Source organism: Pan paniscus, chromosome 13 (assembly GCF_029289425.2).
Source record: "Pan paniscus chromosome 13, NHGRI_mPanPan1-v2.0_pri, whole genome shotgun sequence".
Taxonomy (NCBI): domain Eukaryota; kingdom Metazoa; phylum Chordata; class Mammalia; order Primates; family Hominidae; genus Pan; species Pan paniscus.
In genome coordinates, this window is record NC_073262.2 from 125,196,999 (window position 1) to 125,223,984 (window position 26,986).

Here is a 26,986-nt window from a genome sequence, read left to right on the forward strand (position 1 = left end):
TAGCCTATATTCTAAGTACAAAAAGTAATAAGGATAAATTTTAAACTGCTTTCAATAATCATATTGTTGATAATAGTATTTTTATTTTGAAACTATGATAGATAAATAGATAAACAGAATGAGCAAACAAGCAATAATGTAAATTCGGGCGCAGTGGCTCACACCTGTAACCCCAGCACTTTGGGAGGCCGAGGAAGGCAGATCACTTGAGGTCAGGAGTCAAGACCAGCCTGGCCAACATGATGAAACCCCATCTCTACTAAAAATACAAAAAATTAGTCGGGTGTGGTGGCAGGCACCTGTAAGTAATCCCAGCTACTCGGGAGGCTGAGGCAGGAGAATTGCTTGAACTCAGGAGGCAGAGGTTGCAGTGAGCCGAGATCACGCCATTGCACTCCAGCCTGGCGGACAGAGCAAGACTATGTCTCCAAAAGAAAAAAAAAAAAGAGCAATAATGTAAATTCACTAGGAACCAAGATTCTCAATAAAGAAAAAGAGATAAACTAAGACAGGAACAGAAAACCAAACACTGCATGTTCTCACTCATAAGTGGGAGTTGAACAACAAGAACACATGGACACAGGGAGGGGAACATGTTAAAAGCAAACTGAAGCCAGCTTCAAGGGACTCCTGCTGGCCAAACTGGGGACAATTTGAGCATCAAAATAAATGACTGTAATGGATCTAAATACACTGACTAAAATCAGCAACAATGAGTCCATACTGACATAACTAAGTATATAGGAAAACTGATTAGAAACAGTATATTTACATAATTTCAAAGCTCTTCCCCCACAAGACATTTATTAATTATAATGGAGAAAAGAATAACTTTACAGTACAGATGACTGGTAGCTACAACCTTAATTAAGTGATTACAGTGAACACTATCAGTTATGGGATAAATGAAAATTGTGTGCCACTTCATAGCACGCATTGGGAAGTTAGCATTACTTCTCTACCATTCCTCCAAAGATGCCTAACAGGAATTTAATTAGTGAAGAAACATCAGACAAACCAAAATTGAGGAACATGCTACAAAATAACTGGCCTGTAATCTTCAAGTGTCAAGGTCATGAAAGTGAAGAAAAGACTATTCTAGAAGTCACCAGAAGGAGACTAATGAGACATGATGGCTGAAGGAAACAAGTGACTCTTTGCTATTGATATGGTTTGGCTGTGTCCCTACCCAAATTTCATCTTGAAATGTAGTTCCCATAATCCCCATGGGAGGGTGTGGGTGGGAGGTAATTGAGACATAGAAGCAGTTATCCCCATGCTGTTCTTGTGATAGTAAGGGAGTTCTCACAAGATCTGATGGTTTTTTAAGAGGCATTTCCCCCTTTACTCACTCTCACCCCCTTTACTCACTTTCCTGCTGCCCTGTGATGAAATGCCTTTCACCATGATTTTAAGTTTCCTGAGGCCTCCCCAGTCATGCAGAACTGTGAGTCAATTAAACCTCTTTTCTTTATAAATTACTCAGTCTTGGATATTTCTTCATAGCAGCATGAGAACGGACTAATACAGCTATAAAGGACAATTGATAAAACTTGCATAGGGCCTGAGGGTTAAATGGTGGTTAACATAAACATCAATGTTCATCTGATTTTGATGATTATTATTACGGTTATAGAGAATGATGTCCTTGTTTATAGGAAATATACACCAAAGTATTCAGGGGTAACATGATATCAGATTAGCTCTCAAACAGTTCAGAAAAAAAATTTTTGCATACCACTTGCATTTTTTAAATAAATTTTGACTATTTCAAAATAAAAAATTAACAAAATGGGGACTTCAGTTATAGAAGTTGCTTAAAGGGAGTTTCCATCCAATTCCCCCCAAAAAGTTTAAAAAATTATTGCCCTGAATTTGGGGTCCAAGATAGCCGAATAGGAACAGCTCCAGTCCCAGCGTGAGCAATGCAGAAGACAGGTAATTTCTGCATTTCCAACTGAGGTACCAGGTTCATCTCACTGGAACTTGCTGGAAACTAGGTGCAGCCCATGGAGTGTGAGCCAAAGCAGGGCAGGGCATCTCCTCACCCAGTAAGCACAAGGGGTCGGGGAATTCCCTTTCCTAGCCAAGGGACGCCGTGACAGACGGTACCTGGAAAATCAGGCCACTCCCACCCTAGTACTGCCCTTTTCCAACAGTCTTAGCAAACAGCACACCAGGAGATTATATCCCATGCCTGGCTCAGAGGGTCCCACGCCCACGGAGCCTCGCTCACTGCTAGCACAGCAGTCCCAGATCGAACTGCAAGGCTGCAGCGAGGCTGGGGGAGGGGCATCCGCCACTGCTGAGGCTTGAGTAGGTAAACAAAGCAGCCGGGAAGCTCAAACTGGGTGGAGCCCACCTCAGCTCAACAAGGCCTGCCTGCCTCTGTAGACTCCACCTCTGGGGACAGGGCATAGCTGAACAAAAGGCAGCAGAAACTTCTGCAGACTTAAACTTCCCTGTCTGACAGCTTTGAAGAGAGTAGTGGTTCTCCCAGCACAGAGTTTGAGATCTGAGAACCGACAGACTGCCTCCTCAAGTGGGTCCCTGACCCCCGAGTAACCTAACTAGGAGATACCTCCCAGTAGGGGCCGACTGACACCTCATACAGCCGGGTGGCCCTCTGAGACAAAGCTTCCAGAGGAAGGATCAGGTAGCAACATTTGCCGTTCTACAATATTTGCTGTTCTGCAGCCTCTGCTGGTGATACCCAGGCAAACAGGGTCTGGAGTGGACCTCCAGCAAACTCCAACAGACCTGCAGCTGAGGGTCCTGAATGTCAGAAGGAAAACTAACAAACAGAAAGGAATAGCATCAACATCAAGAAAAAGGACATCCACGCCAAAACCCCATCTGTAGGTCACCATCATCAAAGACCAAAATTAGATAAAACCACAAAGATGGGGAGTAACCAGAGCAGAAAAGCTGAAAATTCTAAAAATCGAGCACCTCTTCTCCTCCAAAGGAATGCAGCTCTTTGCCAGCAATGGAACAAGGCTGGACAGAGAATGACTTTGACAAGTTGACAGAAGTAGGCTTCAGAAGATCAGTAATAACAAACTTCTCTGAGCTAAAGGAGGATGCTCGAACACATCGCAAAGAAGCTAAAAACCTTGAAAAAAGATTAGAATGGCTAAGTAGAATAAACAGCATAGAGAAGACCTTAAATGACCTGATGGAGCTGAAAACCATGGCAAGAGAACTACGTGACGCATGCACAAGCTTCAGTAGCTGATTGAATCAAGTGGAAGAAAGGGTATCGGTGACTGAAGATCAAATGAATGAAATGAAGCCAGAAGAGAAGTTTAGAGAAAAAAGGGTAAAAAGAAATGAACAAAGCCTCCAAGAAATATGGGACTATGTGAAAAGACCAAATCTACGTTTGATTGGTGTACCTGAAAGTGACGGGGAGAATGGAACCAAGTTGGAAAACACTCTACAGGATATTATCCAGGAGAACTTCCCCAACCTAGCAAGGCAGGCCAACATTCAATTCAGGAAATACAGAGAACCCCACAAAGGTACTCCTCAAGAAGAGCAACTCCAAGACATATAATTGTCAGATTCACCAAGGTTGAAATGAAGGAAAAAAATGTTAAGGGCAGCCAGAGAGAAAGGTCCAGTTACCCACAAAGGGAACCCCATCAGACTAACAGTGGATCTCTCAGGAGAAACTCTACAAACCAGAAGAGAGTGGGGGCCAATATTCAACATTCTTAAAGAAAAGAATTTTCTACCCAGAATTTCATATCCAGCCAAACTAAGCTCCATAAGTGAAGGAGAAATAAAATCCTTTACAGACAAGCAAATGCTGAGAGATTTTGTCACCACCAGGCCTACCTTACAAGAGCTCCTGAAGGAAGCACTAAACATGGAAAGGAACAACCGGTACCAGCCACTGCAAAAACATACCAAATTGTAAAGACCATTGATGCTAGGAATAAACTGCATCAACTAATGAGCAAAATAACCAGCTGACATCATAATGACAGGATCAAATTCACACATAATAATATTAACCTTAAATGTAAATGGGCTAAATGCCCCAATTAAAAGACACAGACTGGCAAATTGGATAGAATCAAGACCCATCAGTGTGCTGTATTCAGGAAACTCATCTCACATGCAGAGATACACATAGGCTCAAAATAAAGGGATGGAGGAAGATCTACCAAGCAAATGGAAAACAAAAAAAAGCAGGTTTTGCAATCCTAGTCTCTGATAAAACAGACTTTAAACCAAAAGATCAAAAGAGACAAAGAAGGCCATTATATAATGGTAAAGGGATCAATTCAACAAGAAGAGCTAACTATCCTAAATATATATGCACCCAATACAGGAGCACCCAGATTAATAAAGCAAGTCCTTAGAGACCTACAAAGAGACTTAGACTCCCACACAATAATAATGGGAGGCTTTAACAACCCACTGTCAACATTAGACAGATCAATGAGACAGAAAGTTAACAAGGATATCCAGGACTTGAACTCAGCTCTGCACCAAGTGGACCTAATAGACATCTGCAGAACTCTCCATCCCAAATCAACAGAATATACATTCTTCTCAGCACCACATCGCACTTATTCCAAAAATGACCACATAGTTGGAAGTAAAGCACTCCTCAGCAAATGTAAAAGAACAGAAATTATAACAAACTGTCTCTCAGACCACAGTGTAATCAAATTAGAACTCAGTATTAAGAAACTTACTCAAAACCACACAACTACATGGAAACTGGACAACGTGCTCCTGAATGACTACTGGGTACCTAACGAAATGAAGTCATTAATAAAGATGTTCTTTGAAACCAATGAGAACAAGGACACAACATACCAGAATCTCTGCTAAAATCTCCTGAATATTGGGACATATTTAAAGCAGTGTGTAGAGGGAAATTTATAGCACTGAATGCCCACAAGACAAAGCAGGAAAGATCTAAAATCAACATCCTAACATCACAATTAAAAGAACTAGAGAAGCAAGAGCAAACACATTCAAAAGCTAGCAGAAGGCAAGAAATAACTAAGATCAGAGCAGAACTGAAGGAGATAGAGACACAAAAAACCCTTCAAAAAATCAATGAATCCAGGAGCTGGTTTTTTGAAAAGATCAACAAAATTGATAGACCACTAGCAGACTAATAAAGAAGAAAAGAGAGAAGAATCAAATAGATGCACTAAAAAAATGATAAAGGGGATATCACCACTGATCCCACAGAAATACAAACTACCATCAGAGAATACTATAAACACCTCTACGCAAATAAACTAGAAAATCTAGAAGAAATGGATAAATTCCTTGACACATACACCCTCCCAAGACTAAACCAGGAAGAAGTTGAATCCCTGAATAGATCAATAACAGGCTCTGAAATTGAGGCAATAATTAAGAGCCTACCAACCAAAAAAAGTCGAGGACCAGATGGATTCACAGCCAAATTCTATCAGAGGTACAAAGAGGGGCTGGTACCATTACTGCTGAAACTATTCCAATCAATATAAAAAGAGGAAATCCTCCCTAACTCATTTTATGGGGCCAGCATCATCCTGATACCAAAGCCTGGCAGAGACACAACAAAAAAAAGAGAATTTTAGACCAATATCCCTAATGAACATCGATGCAAAAATCCTCAATAAAATACTGGCAAACTGAATCCAGCAGCATATCAAAAAGCTTATCCACCATGATCAAGTTGGCTTCATCCCTGGGATGCAAGGCTGGTTCAACATATGCAAATCAATAAACGTAATCCAGCATATAAACAGAACCAAAGACAAAAACCACATGATTATCTCAATAGACGCAGAAAAGGCCTTTGACAAAATTTAACAGCCCTTCATGCTAAAAACTCTCAATAAACTAGGTATTGATGGAATGTATCTCAAAATAATAAGAGCTATTTATGACAAACCCACAGCCAATATCATACTGAATAGGCAAAAACTGGAAGCATTCCCTTTGAAAACTGGCACAAGACAGGGATGCCCTCTCTCACCACTCCTATTCAACATAGTGTTGGAAGTTCTGGCCAGGGCAATTAGGCAGGAGAAAGAAATAAAGGGTATTCAATTAGGAAAACTGAAGTCAAATTGTCCCTGTTTGCAGATGACATGATTGTATATTTAGAAAACCCCATCGTCTCAGCCCAAAATCTCCTTAAGCTGATAAGCAACTGCAGCAAAGTCTCAGGATATAAAATCAATGTGCAAAAATCACAAGCATTCCTGTACACCATTAACAGACAAACGGAGAACCAGATCATGAGTGAACTCCCATTCACAATTGCTACAAAGAGAATAAAATACCTAGGAATCCAACTTACAAGGGATGTGAAAAACCTCTTCAAGGAGAACTACAAACCACTGCTCAACGAAATAAAAGAGGATACAAACAAATGGAAGAACATTCCATGCTCATGGATAGGAAGACTCAATATCGTGAAAATGGCCATACTGCCCAAGGTAATTTATAGATTCAATGACATCCCCATCAAGCTACCAATGACTTTCTTCACGGATTTGGAAAAAACTACTTTAAAGTTCATATGGCACCAAAAAAGAGCCTGCATTGCCAAGACAATCCTAAGCAAAAAGAACAAAGCTGGAGGCATCACGCTACCTGACTTTGAACTATACTACAAGGCTACAGCAACCAAAACAGCATGGTACTGGTACCAAAACAGAGATATAGACCAATGGAACAGAACAGAGCCCTCAGAAATAATACCACACATCTACAACCATCTGATCTTTGACAAACCTGACAAAAACAAAAAATGGGGAAAGGATTCCCTATTTAACAAATGGCGCTGGGAAAACTGGCTAGCCATATGTAGAAAGCTGAAACTGGATCCCTTCCTTACACCTTATACAAAAATTAATTCAAGATGGATTAAAGACTTAAATGTTAGACCTAAAACCATAAAAACCCTAGAAGAAAACCTAGGCAATACCATTCAGGACATAGGCATGGGCAAGGACTTCATGACTAAAACACCAAAAGCAATGGCAACAAAAGCCAAAATAGACAAATGGTATCTAATTAAACTAAAGAGCTTCTGCACAGCAAAAGAAACTACCATCAGAGTGAACAGGCAACCTACAGAATGGGAGAAAATTTTTGCAATCTACCCATCTGACAAAGGGCTAATATCCAGAATCTACAAAGAACTTAAACAAATTTACAAGAAAAAATCAAACAACCCCATCAAAAAGTAGGCGAAGGATATGAACACGTACTTCTCAAAAGAAGACATTTATGCAGCCAACAGACACATGAAAAAAATGCTCATCATCACTGGCCATCAGAGAAATGCAAATCAAAACCACAATGAGATACCATCTCACACCAGTTAGAATGGCGATCATTAAAAAGTCAGGAAACAACAGGTGCTGGAGAGGATGTGGAGAAATAGGAACACTTTCACCCTGTTAGTGGGACTGTAAACTAGTTCAACCATTGTGGAAGACAGTGTGGCGATTCCTGAGGGATCTAGAACTAGAAATACCATTTGACCCAGCAATCCCATTACTGGGTATATACCCGAAGGATTATAAATCATGCTGCTATAAAGACACATGCACACGTATGTTTATTGCGGCACTATTCACAATAGCAAAGACTTGGAACCAACCCAAATGTCCAACAATGATAGACTGGATTAAGAAAATGTGGCACATATACACCACGGAATACTATGCAGCCATAAAAAAGGACGAGTTCATGTCCTTTGTAGGGACATGGATGAAACTGGAAACCATCATTCTCAGCAAACTATCGCAAGGACAAAAAACCAAACACCGCATGTTCTCACTCATAGGTAGGAATTGTACAATGAGAACAGTTGGACACAGGAAGTGGAACATCACATACCGGGGCCTGTCGTGGGGTGGGGGAAGGGGGGAGGGAAAGCATTAGGAGAAATAACCTAATGTAAATGGCAAGTTAATGGTTGCAGCACACCAACATGGCACATGTATACATATGTAACAAACCTGCACATTGTGCATATGTACCCTAGAACTTAACAGTATTAAAAAAAAAAAAAAAAAGGTATCCCACCCTTTTAGGCCAAAAAAAAAAAAAAAAAAGACAATTGGGAAAGGGGGACATTGACTGGATACTTGTTGATATTCAGAAATTATTAATTTTGTGTGAGGATATTGCAGTTATGCTTTTTAAAAGAGGAATTCCTGTATTGTAGAGATGCATCTTGTATTTACAACTGGGAATAATGCAATGTCTTAGATTTGCTTCAAAATAATTTAGTAGTGTGGAAAGTGGGTGAGGGTACCAATGAAACAAAATTGACTCTGTACTGATCATTGTTGAAATTAGACAATGGGGACATCGGGACTTATTATGCTAGTCTCTTTATTTTTATGTATGTTTTTAATTTTTTATAATAACAAAGTTTAAAAAAATTATTGCCCTAGTCCTACACCTTGATAGAAAAGGAAATAACTAAATGTGAACACATCAATGGAGATGGGACTTTTGGAACATAGATAAACTCAATAAACTCATTTGCTTGGACATTGGACATATCTACTTAAAAAATAAAAGAATTAGCTCGGTGTGGTAGTGTGTACCTATAGTCCTGGCTACCTGGGGAGGCTGAGATGGGAGGATCACTTTTGCCCAGGAGTTGGAGGCTACAGCGAGCTATGATCATCAAGCCAGGGTGCTCCAGCCTTGGTAACAGAGTGAGACCCTGTCTCTTGAAAAAAAAAAAAAGAAAGAAAGAAAAAGAAAGAAATACGAGCTGAACCATCAATGTTCTGGCAGACATTCCTTTTTAAGTCGGTGTTAATGAAAAATAATTACTCTTAATTTTCCAGTATCCAGAAATGTCAAAAACCTTCAAGTACCTAGAGTTCCTGTGCAACCAGAACTAGAGAACACCCAAAGCCTGAAATTTAATTGATGTATGAATAGCTAGACAGATATCAATCACTTTTCACACTCACAATGTACCACCTCTATGTGATATGATGAGTTGGTATTGCTACAATCTTAGTACTCATAATCACAGCACACAAAAGAAAAGCAAGTGAAAGTAAGGTAGAAAGAGAAGAATAAAAATGCCTAATCATCTTTGCTGTAGCATTCATAAACTTCTTCATTTTCTACAAGGGTAGGCTTCAAACTTTTTGTAAGACAGGTAACCCTTTGTTCAAATCTTACTTGGAAGCATATATACAATTTTTTTTTTAAGTGGCTTATCAGTGGGAGCCAAGAAGACATTTTAAAAGCCAGTCCTCTGAAACATATTTCCTGGGAGTGGCCAATGCCTTCATTAGCAAATGCAAATGCAAACTGGAAATAAATGCCAATGGTTACCAGTAATAACCTTAAAGGCAATAATTTAAAGTGTGTCCAGGAAAACACTTTACATGTAGATACAAGAATGAGCCATCTAAATGTGTTCAAAATAAAGGGTTACAGTGGGGACAGGCAATGAATGAGAATGAACAATTTCACTAAGAATTTTTAAATAACTTAGAAGTTAGCTTGAAACTTGATTCAGTTTAGAGCTGGATGGCATCTTAATACTGCCAAGGGGTTCCGGCAAGTAGGAATTAAAATATGATTTGTAAGTGAGGATTAGTTTCAGCTTTAAGAAAGAAACTCCCAAATGGCAATGGTTTAAACAAGATGGAAGTTTTATTTCTCTCTCTTGTTAAAGCCATAGTAAGTGCTCCAGGGGAAAAGGCCTTTATTTTTTGTGGTCATGTGCTCAGGAGATCACTCCACATTTACCATCCGTACCTAGGGATTTATTCAATGTGTTTTCCTTCTTTCCAGCCACCCATCCATCCATTCTCTTAATCCTTCTGGAGTAGAGCTGGACTGGCCACTTAGAGCGTTGATAGTTTATCAGAATACATCATGTTCTAGGAATTCCCAGGACAGTGACTCTTAACCAATATGCTGCAGCACACAAATGTGCCAAAACCGAGTGCTGCACCATTTTGGCCAATGTATAAAACTGCTGATACCTGAGGAAAGTAAAACTGTCTCACATGTATAAGATAAAAACTGAGTAATCAGAATCATCCTAAAAATCCTTTGAACTTTCAGGACCCGGGCCCTTGAAAGATCACAAGCTAAAAATGAACTTCTTTTATAATTCTTTGTATTTGGGCCACAACATCGTTTTCTATAGAATAGTGGAGGCCAAGATCCAGTATGGATGCAGAAGAGAAGAGAGGACCATGAGGTAAATGAAAATATCTTCCTCTTTTTTTGCCCAGTATATACACCTGGATGTAAATACAGTAGTCTCCATTTATATGCAGTTTTTCACTTTCCGTGGTTAACTGAGGTCTGAAAATATTAAGTGGGAAATTAGGGAAATAAATCATTCCTAAGTTTTAACTTGTGCACTCTTCTGAGTAGCATGATGAAAAACTGAGTACAGTTGTCCCTCTCTGACCTCCCCAGGACATGAATCTTCCTTTCGTCCGGTGTGTCCACAGTGTATACACTACCTGCCCGTTAGTCACTTAGTAGCTGTCTTGGTTAACATACTAAAAACATATCATATATATAGTGTTCAATACTATTTGCAGTTTCAAGCATCCATCGGGGGTCTTGGAATGTATACCCTGCAGATAAGAGGAGACTACTATAATTCTAAAGTATTCATTATGTTATAGCACGCATTTTCCACAGGGGCGGAACTGGTTCTTAGAGGAAAAGGGGCGGGGCAGGGGGGTATGAAAAAAATCTTCCATATTAAAATGGTTTGCGTTGCTCCAAAGCTGAGCCCTACTTGACAAAAACCTTACTCCTCAGTATTTAATTCCTCTCATTGGGTTTTCTTGGGTATCCCACAAGCAACATTAATATGGAAGATATAGTAAATGTGTGCAAGAACACTGCTATAAAACTATGGCAACAGATGGCTGTGATTGGAAGACTCTATCCATTGCTAGATCTCCAAGTCATATTGAATGGGAGGCCATTTGACTGCCTTGTGGCTGATCTTTAGAGCTTTTGTGTGTAGCTTAGACTCTGATAATTAAACAAAAATAGTTTATATTTTACTATTTAATTCAAAAGGTTATTTAACACATCATTAGTTATGGTAAGTACTCAAAAGACTAGGCGTGGTGGCTCACACCTGAGGCCAAGGCAGGAAGATCACTTGAGGCCAGGAGTTCAAGATCAGCCTAAGCAACATAGAGAAACTGTCTCTAAAGAAAACAAAACAAAACAAAACAAAAATTAGCCAGGCATGGTGGTACGTGCCTGTAGTCCCGGCTACACTGATGGCTGAGGTGAGAGGATCACTTGAGCCTGGGAGGTCAAGTGGTGATGGCGCTACTGCACTCCAGTCTGGGTGACAGAGTGAGACCCTGTCTCAACAACAACAAAAAGTACTCAAAAGAAAAAAATGCTGACAATATCTGACTATCAACTAGATAAAAGTTATTTTCTTATATCAAGGAAAAGTTAAAAGTTAATTCACTAAAAATTATTTTAGCTGGGCGTGGTGGCTCACACCTATAATCTCAACACTTCGGGAGGCCGAGGCGGGTGGACTGTTTGATACCGGGAGCTTAAGACCAGCCTGGGTGACATGGCAAAAACCCGCCTCTACAAAAAAAAAAAAAAAAAAAAAGAGCTGAGCATGGTGGCATGCCCTGTAGTCCCAGCTACTTGGGTAGCTGAAGCGGGAGAATCACAGTGAGCCATGATCATGCCACTACACTCTAGCCTGGGCAGCACAACAAGACCCTGTCTCAAAAAATAACAACTGTTTTACTTTTGCTAAAATAAGTTTTGAATGATTTTTATAATTTTTTATTACTATTACCATATATATGTATAAATTGCTGATTGGCAAATATAATTTGATACACTACAGTTTATGTAAGTAAATAAATAACATTAAGAGTTACCCAGCAGATATAAAGTGAAATGTTAATCATTTTTAAATTTAACTTAAAAATTTTGCTTAGTTATTGATAACCCTGCATTGAAATTTTTAAAAGTAAGCTTTACACTTACTATTTTTATGTATACAGCACAGCTATACATACAGTACATAATAATACATATATACCATATATATATAGTGTATCTGTGGTATTAAAATTTCATGAAGGAACAATTAAGGAAAAAGAAAATATCTAAAAAAGGCCCTTAGTGGAGAGATTAATTTTAAAAAGGTTAAGAAACACTGTTACTACAATATCTATCACAGGGAATACCAAGCTGACCAAGCCATTCATCTTGGGACTTTATTCCAATTTGCTACAAGTACTAAAGTATCACGAAAGCATCAAAATACCTACCCCTCGAAAAGAGTTAAGTGAACATAAGTGGAGAGAACTTTGCCTTGTGCATACAAGAGAGTGAGGCAAGAGCAGTAAAAACAAGGCAGGGCTAAGTGACTCGTGATGATTGCTGAAGCTTCTATAAAAACAGTGCCTGTGTTATACCACTATTCCAACTGTGTGGGAATCACTGCTTATTTGTTTAATATTGCTTTGTCTTTTAATTCCTTCAAAGAAGCTAAGAAAAATGATAGTATTTGAAAGCTTGCCTCAAACACAAAAAAGCAGACATCCAGAGGAATCAAAACTGTTTCCATACAGACTAACCAAAGGTCAGAAGCTTAAAAACTTCCAATTTTTTTCAACCTGTTGTCTTCACAATTTCTTTGTTGATGGTAACTAAATGTGGGCATGCTAGAAAGATCTCCCTTTATTATAGTCCTGAATGTTTTGTATAAATCAAACCATAAATTGAACACTTTTACTTCAACAAGTTGTTCAATAGATATTTTTCTCATATATTTCCAAGCTCATGTTACACTAAAAACCAGTGTGACGACCAGGGAAACATCACAATTTCACCCATATTTTTTAGCATCTGAAATCTTTCACAGGTGTCCTGAAAGGGGAAAAAGGTCATGAACTCCAGGTCATTAGGTATTACTGTAGCAGAAGGTACTACCCACTGTGTATACAGATGGTATAGGATTAAATGTGCATATTACTTACAAGGTTATTTTTCATTTCACAAAATGTATTCTGAGCAGCATGAAAACTAGAATTGTCAAAACTAAAGTTCTAAACCTTCTGTCTCTCCAACAGGGATCTTGTCACAAGTCAAATTCAAGTTTTCTGTAGAACTGTAAATAATCAAAACTGAAATAGGTAACAAGCTAAAGGGGAAAAAAATCACAGGCTCAAGTCAATGCAGCCAATCACACACAAAGCCCATACATTCTACAAGAAATAATTTTTGCCACTGATCTGCCCGGCAACCACATAACTGTTCCAAATACAAAAATGTGGAGAATTTTCCTTGCCCAGAAGTGGTTTTTGAAAAGGATAGATGCATCTTAACATACATAATTAAGTTTGCAACAAACCACAAAAAACGAAGGGGAAGAAGCCTGAAAAAAAGAAAAAGCATGTGTATGTGTGTGTATATATATGTATGTATATATATATATATATATATATATATATATATATATATATGCCATAATAATCTGATCCAAAGCCACTAAAATATTTGGAGTTGAACCCTTTTGAAACTGTTAAAATGCTCTGCAGTCTGCTAAAAAGTTAAAGGTTCTTCTTTTTTTCCCACTCAACATTGACCTTATTCTGTCAACTTGACATTCTATCTCAAGTTGTTAACTGCAAGGATGCTCAGCAAATAAGAAATATGTAAGACCAGGGGACCATGGCTTTTCACTCTAGCTACAACTACAGGCTTTCTGGGTGCTTTTGCAGATACTCCACATGCTGCAGAGGACTGCCGCCTGCATAACAAGCAAGGTTACGCTCCAATGTCAACAAAACTCCTTAGGTTAATGCGAAGATCAATCAGATGAATTTCCAGATTTCTTACAACGCACGGAGCCAGGTTTCTCAAAGGTGAATCGAGTTCTATTCCATTCATCCCTACCACCAAACAAAGCAGTACAAAAGAAAGCTTAGTAGTGTACATTAGAAGGACAGGAAGAAATAGGTATAAGTGCCGATGTAACTGACATATGCAGGAATCTCTGGAGAACAGACTTAGCTCAATTATAACTGCAAAGCCACTACGGATTTTTAATTATTAAAAAGTAAGCCATATGCCAGAGTAATATCAGACAACTCAGTAATCAAGAATGGCAGGGAACAGTAGTTCTTAATCTGCTTCCACTCTACTTTTTAATACTCTGAAGACCTTTTCTTAGTTGAAAAAGCTGTATGTAAAATAACAATAAATTGGAGGAAATGATGCAGCTAAACATGCCCCAGTAACAAAATTCCTGTGTTTACTGATTTGCTTAGGAGTCTGAAAAACAATTTTGTTCCTTAGTTGTGGTATGTATGTGTGTACGTGTGTGTATTTTATATACACACACACAAACACATACATATATATTAGATGAAAAACTTAATACCAACTTTATTACTGACTTATTTTGACAAGCCACTTCTTTATACATTGGTTTCTTCAACCATAAACAAAAAAGGATAATCATACTTGCCATTAGATAATCAAAACAGAAATCCCTATGAGAAATGAGGAACCATTATTTGTAATGATACCAATTCTCTCTGGCTTGATGGTTCTTGCAGAAAGCACCCTGAGAAAAAAAGCACTCAGAGCTAGATGTGTGCCCAGGACTCCAAGAGACTAATGCGGCCAATGATGGTGATAGGGGGTGAAAGTAAATCTCCTGCCCTTTTCCGAAGAAAGCCCGTTAGATATACTGAAATACATACTGATTCAGGCTGCCCATGTGTAAAAAGCTTTTCATGTTCATAAATCTTGGACATTTCATACATGGAAAAACTTCAAAAGATTACAATGTTCTACTATGACAGCCAATGTAGATTCAAAAGGAACCACAAGTCTGAGTCTGTAAATATTCACGCTAAATCAAAAACCAAAATAACAACCTGGCCTAACAAAATTGAACATAAAGATCTACAACCACATCAGAAGTAGTGACAGTTTAGGAATGTGTATTTCCTAATTAAAAAAAAAAATTCTAAACAAAAACAGCAGACATCTACATGTTAGGAAACTAGATACTAAGTACTATATTCTGTATGGGTACTAAATTATATGGAATTCAAATTATAACATCATAAGTTTAGAATTAGAAAAACCTGACTTTTAAGAAGAAGATGAACACAAATTAGCTGTATCACAAAAAGTTCCAAGTGGCACTATCACAAAATTTTCCAAATGATGAATGCTGTGGCTTCTATCTTCCTAAGGTTTCTTAAATCAGTCTTTTCCTTGGATCCTATGAGCACGATCCAGGCCAAGTCCTCATTATCACTCCTCTACAATGTGCTAAAATCCCTTCCCACCATTCTCTTCACCTCTGCTCTCCATCCCACCCAACCTACATATTGCTGCTAAATTAATCCTTTTAAAGTACAGATCTAATATCACCTACCTGCTTTAAAAGAAGAAAAAAAAGAAGCTTTAATACTTTTCTCCTAACTAGCTGCAGCCTTTCCCTAGCATTCAAGACTCCAAATATAGTTTCAAGCTCCTTCCTCACCCTATAGCCAAAACACTACAAACTGTCTGCTGTGTTTCCAAACACACAGCCTGTGTTTCCTATCGTTAGTTTGCCTTGCTTCCCCTGTCTCCACCTATTCTTCCAAAGGCCCATCTCACTTTGCAGAAACTCCCTATTGTTTTTCTGGATGCCCTGAAGAAGTTGCACTTTCTTCCTCTTCGGAAACATCAAGACAATCATTTTAACATCTTGGTTTGAGGGTCGGTATGTGGTGGTCTTTTCCCTGGCTGGTTGCTTGACAGCAGCACCTGTGTCCTACTTATCATTGTCTTTTCTGAAGTCTGCCTTATAACTAGGAACTCACACTCTTCTGATAAATAAATATCTAAGGAACTGATTGAAGCAGGAGAAGTCACAATATTAAGATACCAGTTTACAGAAATATTATCCATCTAAAGGTTACACAAAGCGTCACATCCACCACAAGCTATGCTCTCATTTACCATTTCAGCTCTTTGCAACCTTTCAAGTATGAAAGAAATTGGACCTCACATTCAGGACGCAATCTGCATCAAATTTTTATCTAGCTAAACTGTTTAAGAAATAAGATTTCTGAGAAGATTGTGCATGGAAGGAAAAGAAATGCTTCACATCAGCTTACAGGTTGCCATAAGCCTGGATGACCTGGTCTTAAAGCAAAATTCTAGGATGGTGAACTGGTGAATGAGTACATATAGGCACTAAAAAGGCAGACAACACTGGCAAGGATACTGGGAGGCAGAAGCTGTGGGGTCAACATGCATGACCTGGCTCCGGCTTCTTTAACTTGCCTAACCCCAGTTCCCTCACTCATAAAAAACCGGGCTCGTGGGCTGGATGAACTCCAAAATCCAGTTCTAACATCTAGAACTCCACAAGCATAACACATGTCTGTATTTTATTATTTATCATGGAAAGTGGGTAAGAAACAACTTCCTGCTTATTTAACCTCTCATTTATTTAAAAAAAAAAAAAAAAGAACTACACACATCTTCAATCTAAAAAAACCCATAGATTTCAGGGTTATTTTCAAAGGAGTCTCAAAATGAAAACAAAAACAAAAATTAAACAACCACCAACAAAAACAATCCCTGAGGACTAATAAATAAAAGAAAAAAAAATATTACCCCACCAAATCTCACTACTAACTGTTAAATAACACTTTAAAAGTAAATGTTCTGTTAGAAATTTAAGATGCCAAATAGAGTTATAAAGCATAGTGAGGTAAACGGTAGGAATAAGTGGTGAAATATTTCTCTCAAGTTGTTTCTGGACCTTTCATCTAACAAAATAAATTCAGATTGAAGCTGCAGAAATATGAAAAGCAAAAATTTCAGAGTTCCTTGGATAATGAGAAACTATTAATAGAATATTAGGAGCACATATATACCATTTAGTTAGCCTAGCTTAAACTCTCCAACAAAGATTTTACTGTACTTGGGATTTTATACACGAGGATTCCCACCCTTGCTCTGCAAACTTTATGACTTGATTAACGTGTGAAATCTTTCAGAATAACTTCTGAGGTTTTTGTTTTTGTTTTCTTTTTTCTTTTGTCTTAAAGCCATCAGACAGGCAGCTTTTGAGTGCAAACCATCACTTTAGGTCTTACCAGCTTCCAGTTAAAACTTCTGGGTTCACAGTGTGCTGATGGCTTAAAGGTGCCAGTAATTTAGCCATTTTGATGGCTTAAAGGTGCCAGTAACTAGAGGTTACAGCTCAGTTGGAACAAAAGTATACTGTGCAGCACTTACGAGAGTTCTGAAAAGCGTTTTCTTCAAATGCTGGAGGGAAAGGGGATATTTTCTGGATAATATTGACAATTAATTGAAATAAAACTCTCCCTTTCTTTCTAAAATCCCAAATCAAAACCACCAACTTCATCAAAAACAAGGTGTAGCCTCTTCCTGACACTGTCACTAACTCTGGATTCGGCTCATCTGTCTTACCTTCTGATGCTTTGATCACATATCCCCCCTTGTCTTCACCAGGAGGCACATCGAGCAACTGCATAATTCTGTCCAGCAGCCCATGAATAATCTCAAACCCAGGATTCTTGTTGTAATAAACAGCACAGAGATGTCTGTAGTTTTTTGCACCTACATCTAGAAAAATAAAGGAACTGGTCACAACGCTGTATTAACCATTGCTTAAGAAACTGATTTACCCCAATACAAACTTAGAAAAAGTCAACAAAAAAGAAAACCAAATATTAAACATTCAGAGAAGGATTCAACCTCAGAAATGCAAAATAAGATAAAATAGTCTTTTTTCAGCTTATCAAATTCCCTAAGGTGTTTTATTTGGGGGAAAGAGTGAAAAACCCTCAATGCTGACCAGGGAAAATAAGGCTTCACTGAGGTATAAGTTGGTAAAATTCTTTGTAAACAATTTACCAATATATCAGAGCCTTAAAGCTTCATACTCTATTATTCATAATATTAATACTACCCAAAGGAAATAATCCTAAATTCAAAAAGGCTTTATGTAGAAAGACATTTACTACAACATTATTTCCAATAGTAAAATTATAAACAACCTATATTAGGGATGGCTACATAAAGTACAGTGCAATCACTCATCAGGATACTAAGCGGCTATTAGAAAGCATCTTTATGATGGTTTATCATAACATAGCAACAGCAAATACTTATCATAGTAAATGAAAATTCAAAAGAGACCACAAGGTTCAAAAAGAGGCAAAACTAAATTACATTGTTTAAAGAACAAACATAGATTGGAAAACTATGAAGCAAGTAAGGTAATGACTATGACCAAAGTTAGGCTAACAATTACCCTAGGTTAAAATGAAGAATCTGTGATGGGGAGGGGTCATATAAGAAGCTTAGGAGACTGGCAATGTTCCATTCTTAATGCGGCTGATGGTTACACTAGTGTGTGCTTTGTAATATTTTAAAAACTACCTATGTTGAATACATTCTTCACAAAGCATAAAAAAAGCAGAATACTAAAGTTTATGAAGCTATGCTACCACATGGGTGAATCTTGAGGACATTATGCTAAATTAAATAAGCCACTCACAGTAAGACAAATACTGCATGATTCCATTTATATGAAGTATCTAAGTCATGAAACTCAGAGAAACAGAAAGTAGAAAGGTAGCTGCCAGGGGTTGGAGGGAAAGGGAATGGGGAATTGATATTGAATGAGTATAAAAGTTTAGCCATGCAAGATGAAAAGTTCTAGAGACCCACAACAACGTGCACATAGTTAACACTACTGTAACTGTGCACCTCTAAAAGTTTACTAAAAGGGTAGCTCTCATATGTTTTTTACCACAATAATAATAATTTTTTAAAGTATATGAAGAATAGGGCCAGGCAAAACAGCTCATGCCTGTAATCCCAGCGCTTTGGAAGGCCAAGGCAAGAGTTTGAGACCAACCTGGGCAACATAGCAATACCCCATCTCTACAATAATAATAATAATAATAATAAAAAGATGAAAAACAGAATCACAACTACATAAATATAGCCATAAGCCAAAAAACCCCATGAATAGAGAAAAAGACTGAAAAGAAATATATCTAAATGTTAACAGAGGTTATGTTTGGGCAAGGATAATTTTTTCCAACTTTTATTTACTTCCCAGTTTTTCCATGATTAGTATATATTATTCTACTTTGAAAACTAAAACAAACTTACAAACTCAATATTTCATTTTATTTCACTTTATTTTTTGAGATAGGGTCTCGCTCTGTTGCCCACCCTGGCGCAACCACAAATAATATAAAAGTGCACTGCAGCCTCAACTTCCTGGGCTCAAGCAATCCTCCCACCTTAGCCTCCAGGGTAGCTGGGACCATAGGCACACGCCACCACACTCAGCTAATTTTTTAATTTTTTGCAGAGACAAAGTCTCACTCTGTTGCCCAGGCTGGTCTCAAACTCTGGGCTCAAGTGATCCTCCTGCCTCAGCCTCCCAAAGTGCTGGAATTAAGGTGTGAGCCACTGTGCCCAGCTAAAGGCAATATTTTAAAAAAGAATTCCAACAGTCCAAATGAACACTGATAACAAACTGGTACATCCATACAGTAGGATACCACTCAGCAACAAAAAGGAACAAACTGTAGATAGACTTGACAACCTGGATGACTCTCAAAGGCATTATGCTGAAAGAAAGAAGGCTCTCAAAAGGCTACAGACAGTATGAGTCCATTTATATGACATTCTGGAAAAGGCCAAACTTACGGGAACAGAGAACAGATAGTAGTTGTCTGGGATTAGGTATGGGGGAAAAATGCGACTAAAATAAGGCGTTTTTAGGGTGATGGAACTTTTTGATCTTGTAGTGATAGTTATAATCATCTAAACCTCTCTCAATTTACAAATCTAATGTGATCTTCAAAAAAATACCAATAGAATTGAAAAAAATTACATAAATGGATTCTAAAGTTCATATAAAAAAACAATAGTGATAGAGGGAGACTACTAGATATTAAAATTTATACATCTACAGCAATTAAAACAGAGTGGCAATAATTTGTGAGTAGTCATACAGATGAGTGGAACAGAACAGTTCAGAAACAGATCTAAATACTTACAAGAATTGAGAATATGATAAAGGTGGCTTTTCTTTTTTTTTTTTATACCATATTATCCAGTAATTCTACTTCTTTTTTTTTAATTTTATTATTATTATACTTTAAGTTTTAGGGTACATGTGCACAACGTGCAGGTTTGTTACATATGTATACGTGTGCCATGTTGGTGTGCTGCACCCATTAATGAGAGAAGTGATATCTTTATGATGCTGCGTATTTCTATGAAAGAACGTGGTGTATCTTCTCATTTGTTTGGGTCTTATTTCATCTCTCATTAGCATTTTAACATTTTCTACAAATAATATTTCTTGTGTTTATTCCTAAGTATGTTATCATTTATGTTTTGTGCTGTTATAACATGGGTCTTTTCTTCCCTTAGAGCTTGAAATTAGACATATTGTATCTATAAAAGCTATTGATTTCTGAAAATTAATTTATTAAATTATTTTGTAAAAAAAAAAATCATCTAAACCTGTAACAAAACTCATTTTTAAAAAGAAGTACCTAAGTATAGAGAGGAAGACTGAAAGTCAGCAGTCATCATTTAACTTTATAACACTTGTGGCCCTTCAATACATTCTGGAGACCGCTGCTCTAACACAAACATAGAACGAATGCTGGCCTCATTTTGCTTTCCAAATTAAAAAGAGAAAAAACAAACTAATATCTGAGGGAATAAACTGAAAATAGAAAGCTGCTTCATGTTAGCATACATTGAGCAAAACTTCTTCCACGGATTTACTCCCATAGGTAAAAGCTACTAGCAATAGTTGACATAAAATACAGAATGCCTTTTATCTTCTAGATATCCAAGTAAAACATGAATATTTTAAGACACTGTACTCTAATATTAAAATAATATAAAAGTAAGCACATAAATGGAGGAAAACGAAAACTAACATTAACTGTTAATCTGTGGTATCGATTATCTGGCACATGCTAGGTATTAACTATCTGTCAATTTATCTATAATCTTATTTAATTCTCAAGACAACCATGCAAAGTAAGTATTATTATTCCTATAAAACAGATGGAGAAACAAAGCTCAGAATGATTAAGTAACTTGGCCAAAGTCAAACTAATTGGCTGGAGCTAATACGATTAATTATATTATTATTAATATAATTAATATTATATTATATATTATTATGTATATTATATAATAATATATAATATTAATTATATATATTAATTAATTATATTGCTAATACGATTAATTTTCTGGCCAAAACCAGGATTTGACCAGAATTGACTGACTGTAAAACCCATGCTCTTTCCACTATAGGGTACACCCAAAAACATTTAAATGAAAACAAACAATATAAGGGCAAGCTTATGTATGGCTATATATCCACTTAATATGGTCAAAGATGTGCATTGTTGAGGCCAGGCGCGGTGGCTCACGCCTGTAATCCCAGCACTTTGGGAGGCCAAGGCAGGCGGATCACAAGGTCAGGAGATCGAGACCATCCTGGCTAACATGGTGAAACTCCGTCTCTACTAAAAATACAAAAAAAATTGGCCAGGCATGGTGGCGGGCACCTGTAGTCCCAGCTACTCAGGAGGCTGAGGCAGGAGAATGGCGTGAACCCGGGAGGCAGAGTTTGCAGTGAACCGAGATCACGCCACTGCACTCCAGCCTGAGCAACAGAGCGAGACTCCGTCTTAAAAAAAAAAAAAAAAAAAAAAGATGTGCATTGTTGAAATGTTTTTTATATGATAAACAGATGTTTTATTTTCAAAAGTTTTTGTGAAACTTAAGAATTCCATTTAAGCAACTGAAATAAATTATTTTTAAGAGTCAGTGAAGTTTCTAGCCATGAACAGTATTGTTACTTATGGAAAGTATATTCTGAGTTGAACTTCGGACTGAACAGATACAAAGAAATAACTGCCCTTGCCATTTAACATTTCTCAGTACACACTATATTCAAGGCGCTCTATTCTAGATATTCTTTGATGATAGAGGTCAAAGCCAGTACAAGACATCTACAATCTAAACCGTCAGTAATTCTTCATTGTTTCTTTGAGACAGGGTCTCACTCCAGTAGCCCAGGCTGGAGTGCAGCAGCATGATCTTGGCTCATTGCAGCCTTGACTTCCCAGGCTCAGGCAATCCTCCCAACTCAGCCTCCTGAGTAGCTGGGAGTACAAGCACACATCACCATGCCCACTGATTTTTTTTTTTTTTTTTTTTTTTTTTTTTTTTTTTTGTATTTTCAGTAGAGACAGGGTTTTACCATGTTGCCCAGGCTGGTCTCGAACTCCTGGGCTCAGGCAATCTGCCTGCCTCAGCCTCCCAAAGTGCTAAGGCTACAGGCATGAGCCACCATGCCAGACCTCAATAATTATTTTCTGAGTAAATGCCTACAGCCTAAAAAGAAGATAAGCACACACAAATAGCTATTAAACAGGGCCAGGAGCAGACAGTGGGCCATATCTATGCCAGCTGAGATAAGCGAGGAGCATACCACTGTCACCTCCATCATTTCCATTTTTAAAGATAAAGAAATTTGGTATCTAAAAGCTATAAGTCGACATTAAAATCAGACAGGCACAAAACCTCACTAAACCAACCATATTCATAAACTAAAATGAAGAGCCTGATTCCACTCTTCATTTTAGTGAAGAGAAAGGAATACAAACTTACTTTCTCTCTCTCTCTCTCTCTCTCTCTCTCTGTCTCCCTTTCTTTCATTCTCTCCCTCTGAAGGGAAAAAAATGAAACGAAACAGAACTAAATTATCCCTTTCATACTACTGACTTGCTTCTGGGTATTTTTGCCATGTGGTACCCATTTGTTGGTGTGGATGTCACATGCTTCCACTTTAACACACAGGCACGTATTGAAACAACTTTGGAGTTCCATTTTTGCTGTGAGAGAAGAGCCCAACAGTAATACTACCATTAAGAGAGAGCTTAGCAACTAAACTGGAAGCTTTATTTTGGTAATCTTTGCCAAATTCCAAGTACTTTTTTCCTGATTTCTAAATTATGTAAAGCTTTTATATTTCTGATATGAGCAGCAATATCTGGATTAAAAATTTAGAATTTTAAAAAACAAATTAAGTAAACTTGTGATGAGAATAATAAAATCACAATTAAAAAATATAGAACTTAGGCCAGGCACAGTGGCTCAGGCCTATAATCCCAGTACTTTAGAAGGCCGAGGCAGAAGGATCACTTGAGCCCAGGAGTTTCAGACCAGCCTGGGCAACAAAGTGAGACTCCATCTCTACAAATAAATTATTTAAAAAAATGTAAAGATTAGCCAGGCACACTGGTGGTGTCATGTGCCTGTAGTCCCAGCTCCTTGGGAGGCTGAAGTGGGAGGATCCCTTGAGCACAGGAGTTCGAGATTACAGTGAGCTATGATCATGCCTGAGTGACAGAGTGAGACCCTGCCTCAAAACAAAACCAAAAACAAAAGAGAACTTAAAAAATTTATACTCTATTTCATTCAAGAAAGGTTTCAGGATGTTTATAGCATACACATACAATAATGAACTATATATTTTTAGATTTAATTTTGCAATATTTTTAAGAAAAGCCTGATTTCTAGGGCTTTGTATTAAGCCCACCGTAATAATTAGATTAACCTCATTATTTAGGCGCCCCCTCCCAACTCCACACTGATTGGCTGGCTTTTTACATTTCCCAAGGGTTATTGCTCTCTCCGGACTTACTTCCTCATATCTTGCTAAGATACTCCCTCTACTGTAGCTGAACAGAATCAAAGGAGAAAATAACCACAAACTTTTTTCCACCCATTCCTCCTTGAAATTGCTGGGTATAGTAACATTCCCATTTCCTAGTATGTTGCACTAAGAGACCATACTACATCATAGAAAGTCCACTGACTACACACCACAAAATAAGAACTATTTAAAAGTCATGCCAAAGCTGGGGTTTGTTGGAAATGCCTCAGTTCTTTTATAACTCAGTTAACAGACTGCTTGTGTCATGCCATCAAACAATTCTGCTTTTTAAATGGGCCTGGCAAGTATGTCAGCCTAAATTATCTATGTATTTCACAGACTTCAAAGTACTGCCTGGAGAGGGCTGATCTAAGCTGCGCAAAGGAGGGGCGGCTAGCTACAATTCTATAAGATGAAAGAACACGCCAAATGATTTTTTAACAGAAAAGAAAAAGGAGTGGTACATGACGTCCCCTTGTAAATGACTATTACATATAACTCAAATTTTTCAAATAGGCTCCTGTTTGGTATAGATCCTCTTCCACCAAAGTACCAATGATTAAAAACTAAGGTGTTTGGTTATGTTATCATACATGGCACAGACTGGAAAAGAGCAGAGTCTTCCAGAGAAACTTTCCACTCCTATTCTGACATTCACCTAAAAGCCCAAAGAAAGATGCTAGGAGAAAACCTATTGGGAGACCAAAACAGCTTCTAGAATAATCAGAGGCTGATGTGGAGCTTGAGGTTAATAGTCTGGCCAAATTCAGAAAATAAAACAAAGCAATTTGATTCTTCTATTCCATCCAACAAATTTATTTCACATTGGAACCCACAAGACTATAATTTATATTGCAAATTTTATACATCTCCTGAAGAATTTCAGAGCAGGCCTAAATGATTCACAAATGCAACAAGAATCTTGTGAAGACATAATGCCTCCAAAAATCATATCAAATGTGGGTAAACAGGAACCTTTCTCTTGGTAAGATGCTAAGTTTGTAAAAAATCCTTTTATGAAGAGAATTCAACAAATTATCACACATTTAGATGTTTACACCTATGGAATGATCAATTCTAGTTCTAAAAATACCTATTTATAAAAAGGTACAAGGACATTTCTTGCAACAGACATAGTTTAGCAAAAGTTTGGTAAAAATCTAAACATTCATAACAATCTAAGCAAATAAATTATAGTACATTGATATGATGGAAGATTATCCAGCCATTAAAAAGAAATGAACTTGATAGAATGTGCTCAGAGGAGAAACGAGGTGCAGAACAAGACAGGTAAAGTATATCCCATTTGTATAAACACTAAAAAGTATTTATCCATTATCTATGGCTGTAAATAAAAGCATAACATATGCTTGTATAAGCACAGAAAAGGGCCGGCAACTAATTCTAAGAGTAGGACTAAGGAGAAGTTGGATATTTAAAAAAAAAAAAATAAGAAAAGATTAGAATTGCTTTTAAATTAAAAATACATATTCATGAAAGGTCTTAAAACATCACAAATATATTTTCAATTTTTTTAAAAAAAATAAAGCTTAAGAACAATTTTCCTTAAAATGCCCTCCTATATTATAGCACCAAAGTACAGACCTTCCTTTTTAAAATAGTGCTGAAAAGCCAAGAAACAAATATGAGGAAAAATCTATGACCTTCTCAACGCATGAAGGAAAAAGTACGTCCTTGTGGGTTGGCTTTTATTTAGTTAATGTAAACCTGGAATGGATTTTTTACCTATTAAAAAAAAAAACACAATATTCAATGCATGACAGGACACATTATACTCACGTTAGCAGATCTTAACTATGTGGAACCAAATGTACTAAAATAACTTTCTATATTAAAAATGATGTATTTACACAGTTAAGATGCCATCACGTATGCAAATGTGTTACTTCAAAAATTGTTAATGTCAATGCTCCTTACACCCATATTTTTTGAATTATTAATTGGAAATTCTACATGCCAAAAATATGAAATGGTGAAATTAAATTAATCCAGACTGATGACATAAGCTCTCTTCGGAAAACCACATTCCACATGTGGACGCTAGATAATCCTCCATTATTTGAGGGCTCCAGAATTACTGGATAATTTCTCAGAACTGAAGTATTTCACAAGCCCACAATGAAAATGCTTTTATTGAGTTATTTTTAAGCATAGAGTTACACAAAAACCTTTAAAGATCTGACCGCTATATTTTCGTAACTTATAAGACAGATACACAAACACCAACATACATATATGATACAAACCAACAGCAAATTGAAAGAACAAACCAAATCATAAAAAAACAGTGAATTAGGTTTGTTCTGTGATGGCCTTGGTGGTCAAGGGAGGAGAAAGGAACAAGAATCTTAAACATATATTGTGACTAAAGTTTAAAAAAAAATTCTGTATTTCTACATCCAAACTAAGCAGGTAAGAAGAAGTAGATCATTCGCTCATTTAGAAAAGTTTCAGGGAAAATGTGAAATTTTAAAAACTATTTTGTCAGTGATTTGAGGGGTAGAGGAAATGTAGCTTGCACCAGGACTACAGCAATGCTTTAGAGAAAGTTAAGAATGCTCTGAGCAAAAAGTGAAGGCTTAGCCTGCTTCATGAAGAAAGTGACACTAACTGGAGCCCTATGAACGGTCAAGAGGCTTTAACCTATCCTATTCCATCTATGTTTATTAAAATCCAACATTTTGTAAATGTAGTAGTTATAAACAAAATGCATGGCAATTTGATTTTCAGGGTTCTCCACAGATATATGTCAAATTGACAATTGGAGGATTGTATCTTACTAAATCTAAATCACCCTCTTACATTGCAAAGCCAAACCAATCTTTCTTTGGCTCTTGTTCCTTTTACACTTAAACTCACTCAACCCAGTGATATGTTTTCTCTTGCCATTTCAGAGAGATTCTATGTATATACATTGGCAGCTTCAGTGACCATAAAGGAATAAACTGCAATCACAGAAGTCAATCTGTGTTTAAGAAAAAGCCTGAATATTGGATTTTGCAAAATACAGTTGCTTTTCTGGGCATAAGGATTAAGAATTCACAATTAGGTCCTTTGTTCCCCAGAAGTCATTTTTCTTTTAAACTATTTTGTTTATAGTTTAGTTGTTCCTGACATTTAACAGAAAAAATTAAAATGTTAAGGATTTAAACCAATCAC

General features: G+C 37.2%; 1 protein-coding gene across 5 annotated transcripts in view; it reads right to left on the bottom strand.

Annotated features, from left to right (window-relative positions):
* FARSB (phenylalanyl-tRNA synthetase subunit beta) overlaps positions 1–26,986 on the bottom strand; it is a 228,268-nt gene that overhangs the window by 10,820 nt on the left and 190,462 nt on the right. For all 5 annotated transcript variants that reach the window (XM_055109142.2, XM_003818673.6, XM_034955263.3 and 2 more), the window contains one exon: positions 17,494–17,649. In XM_055109142.2, the coding sequence (XP_054965117.1) occupies positions 17,494–17,649 (156 nt within the window). The remainder of the gene's footprint in view (positions 1–17,493; positions 17,650–26,986) is intronic.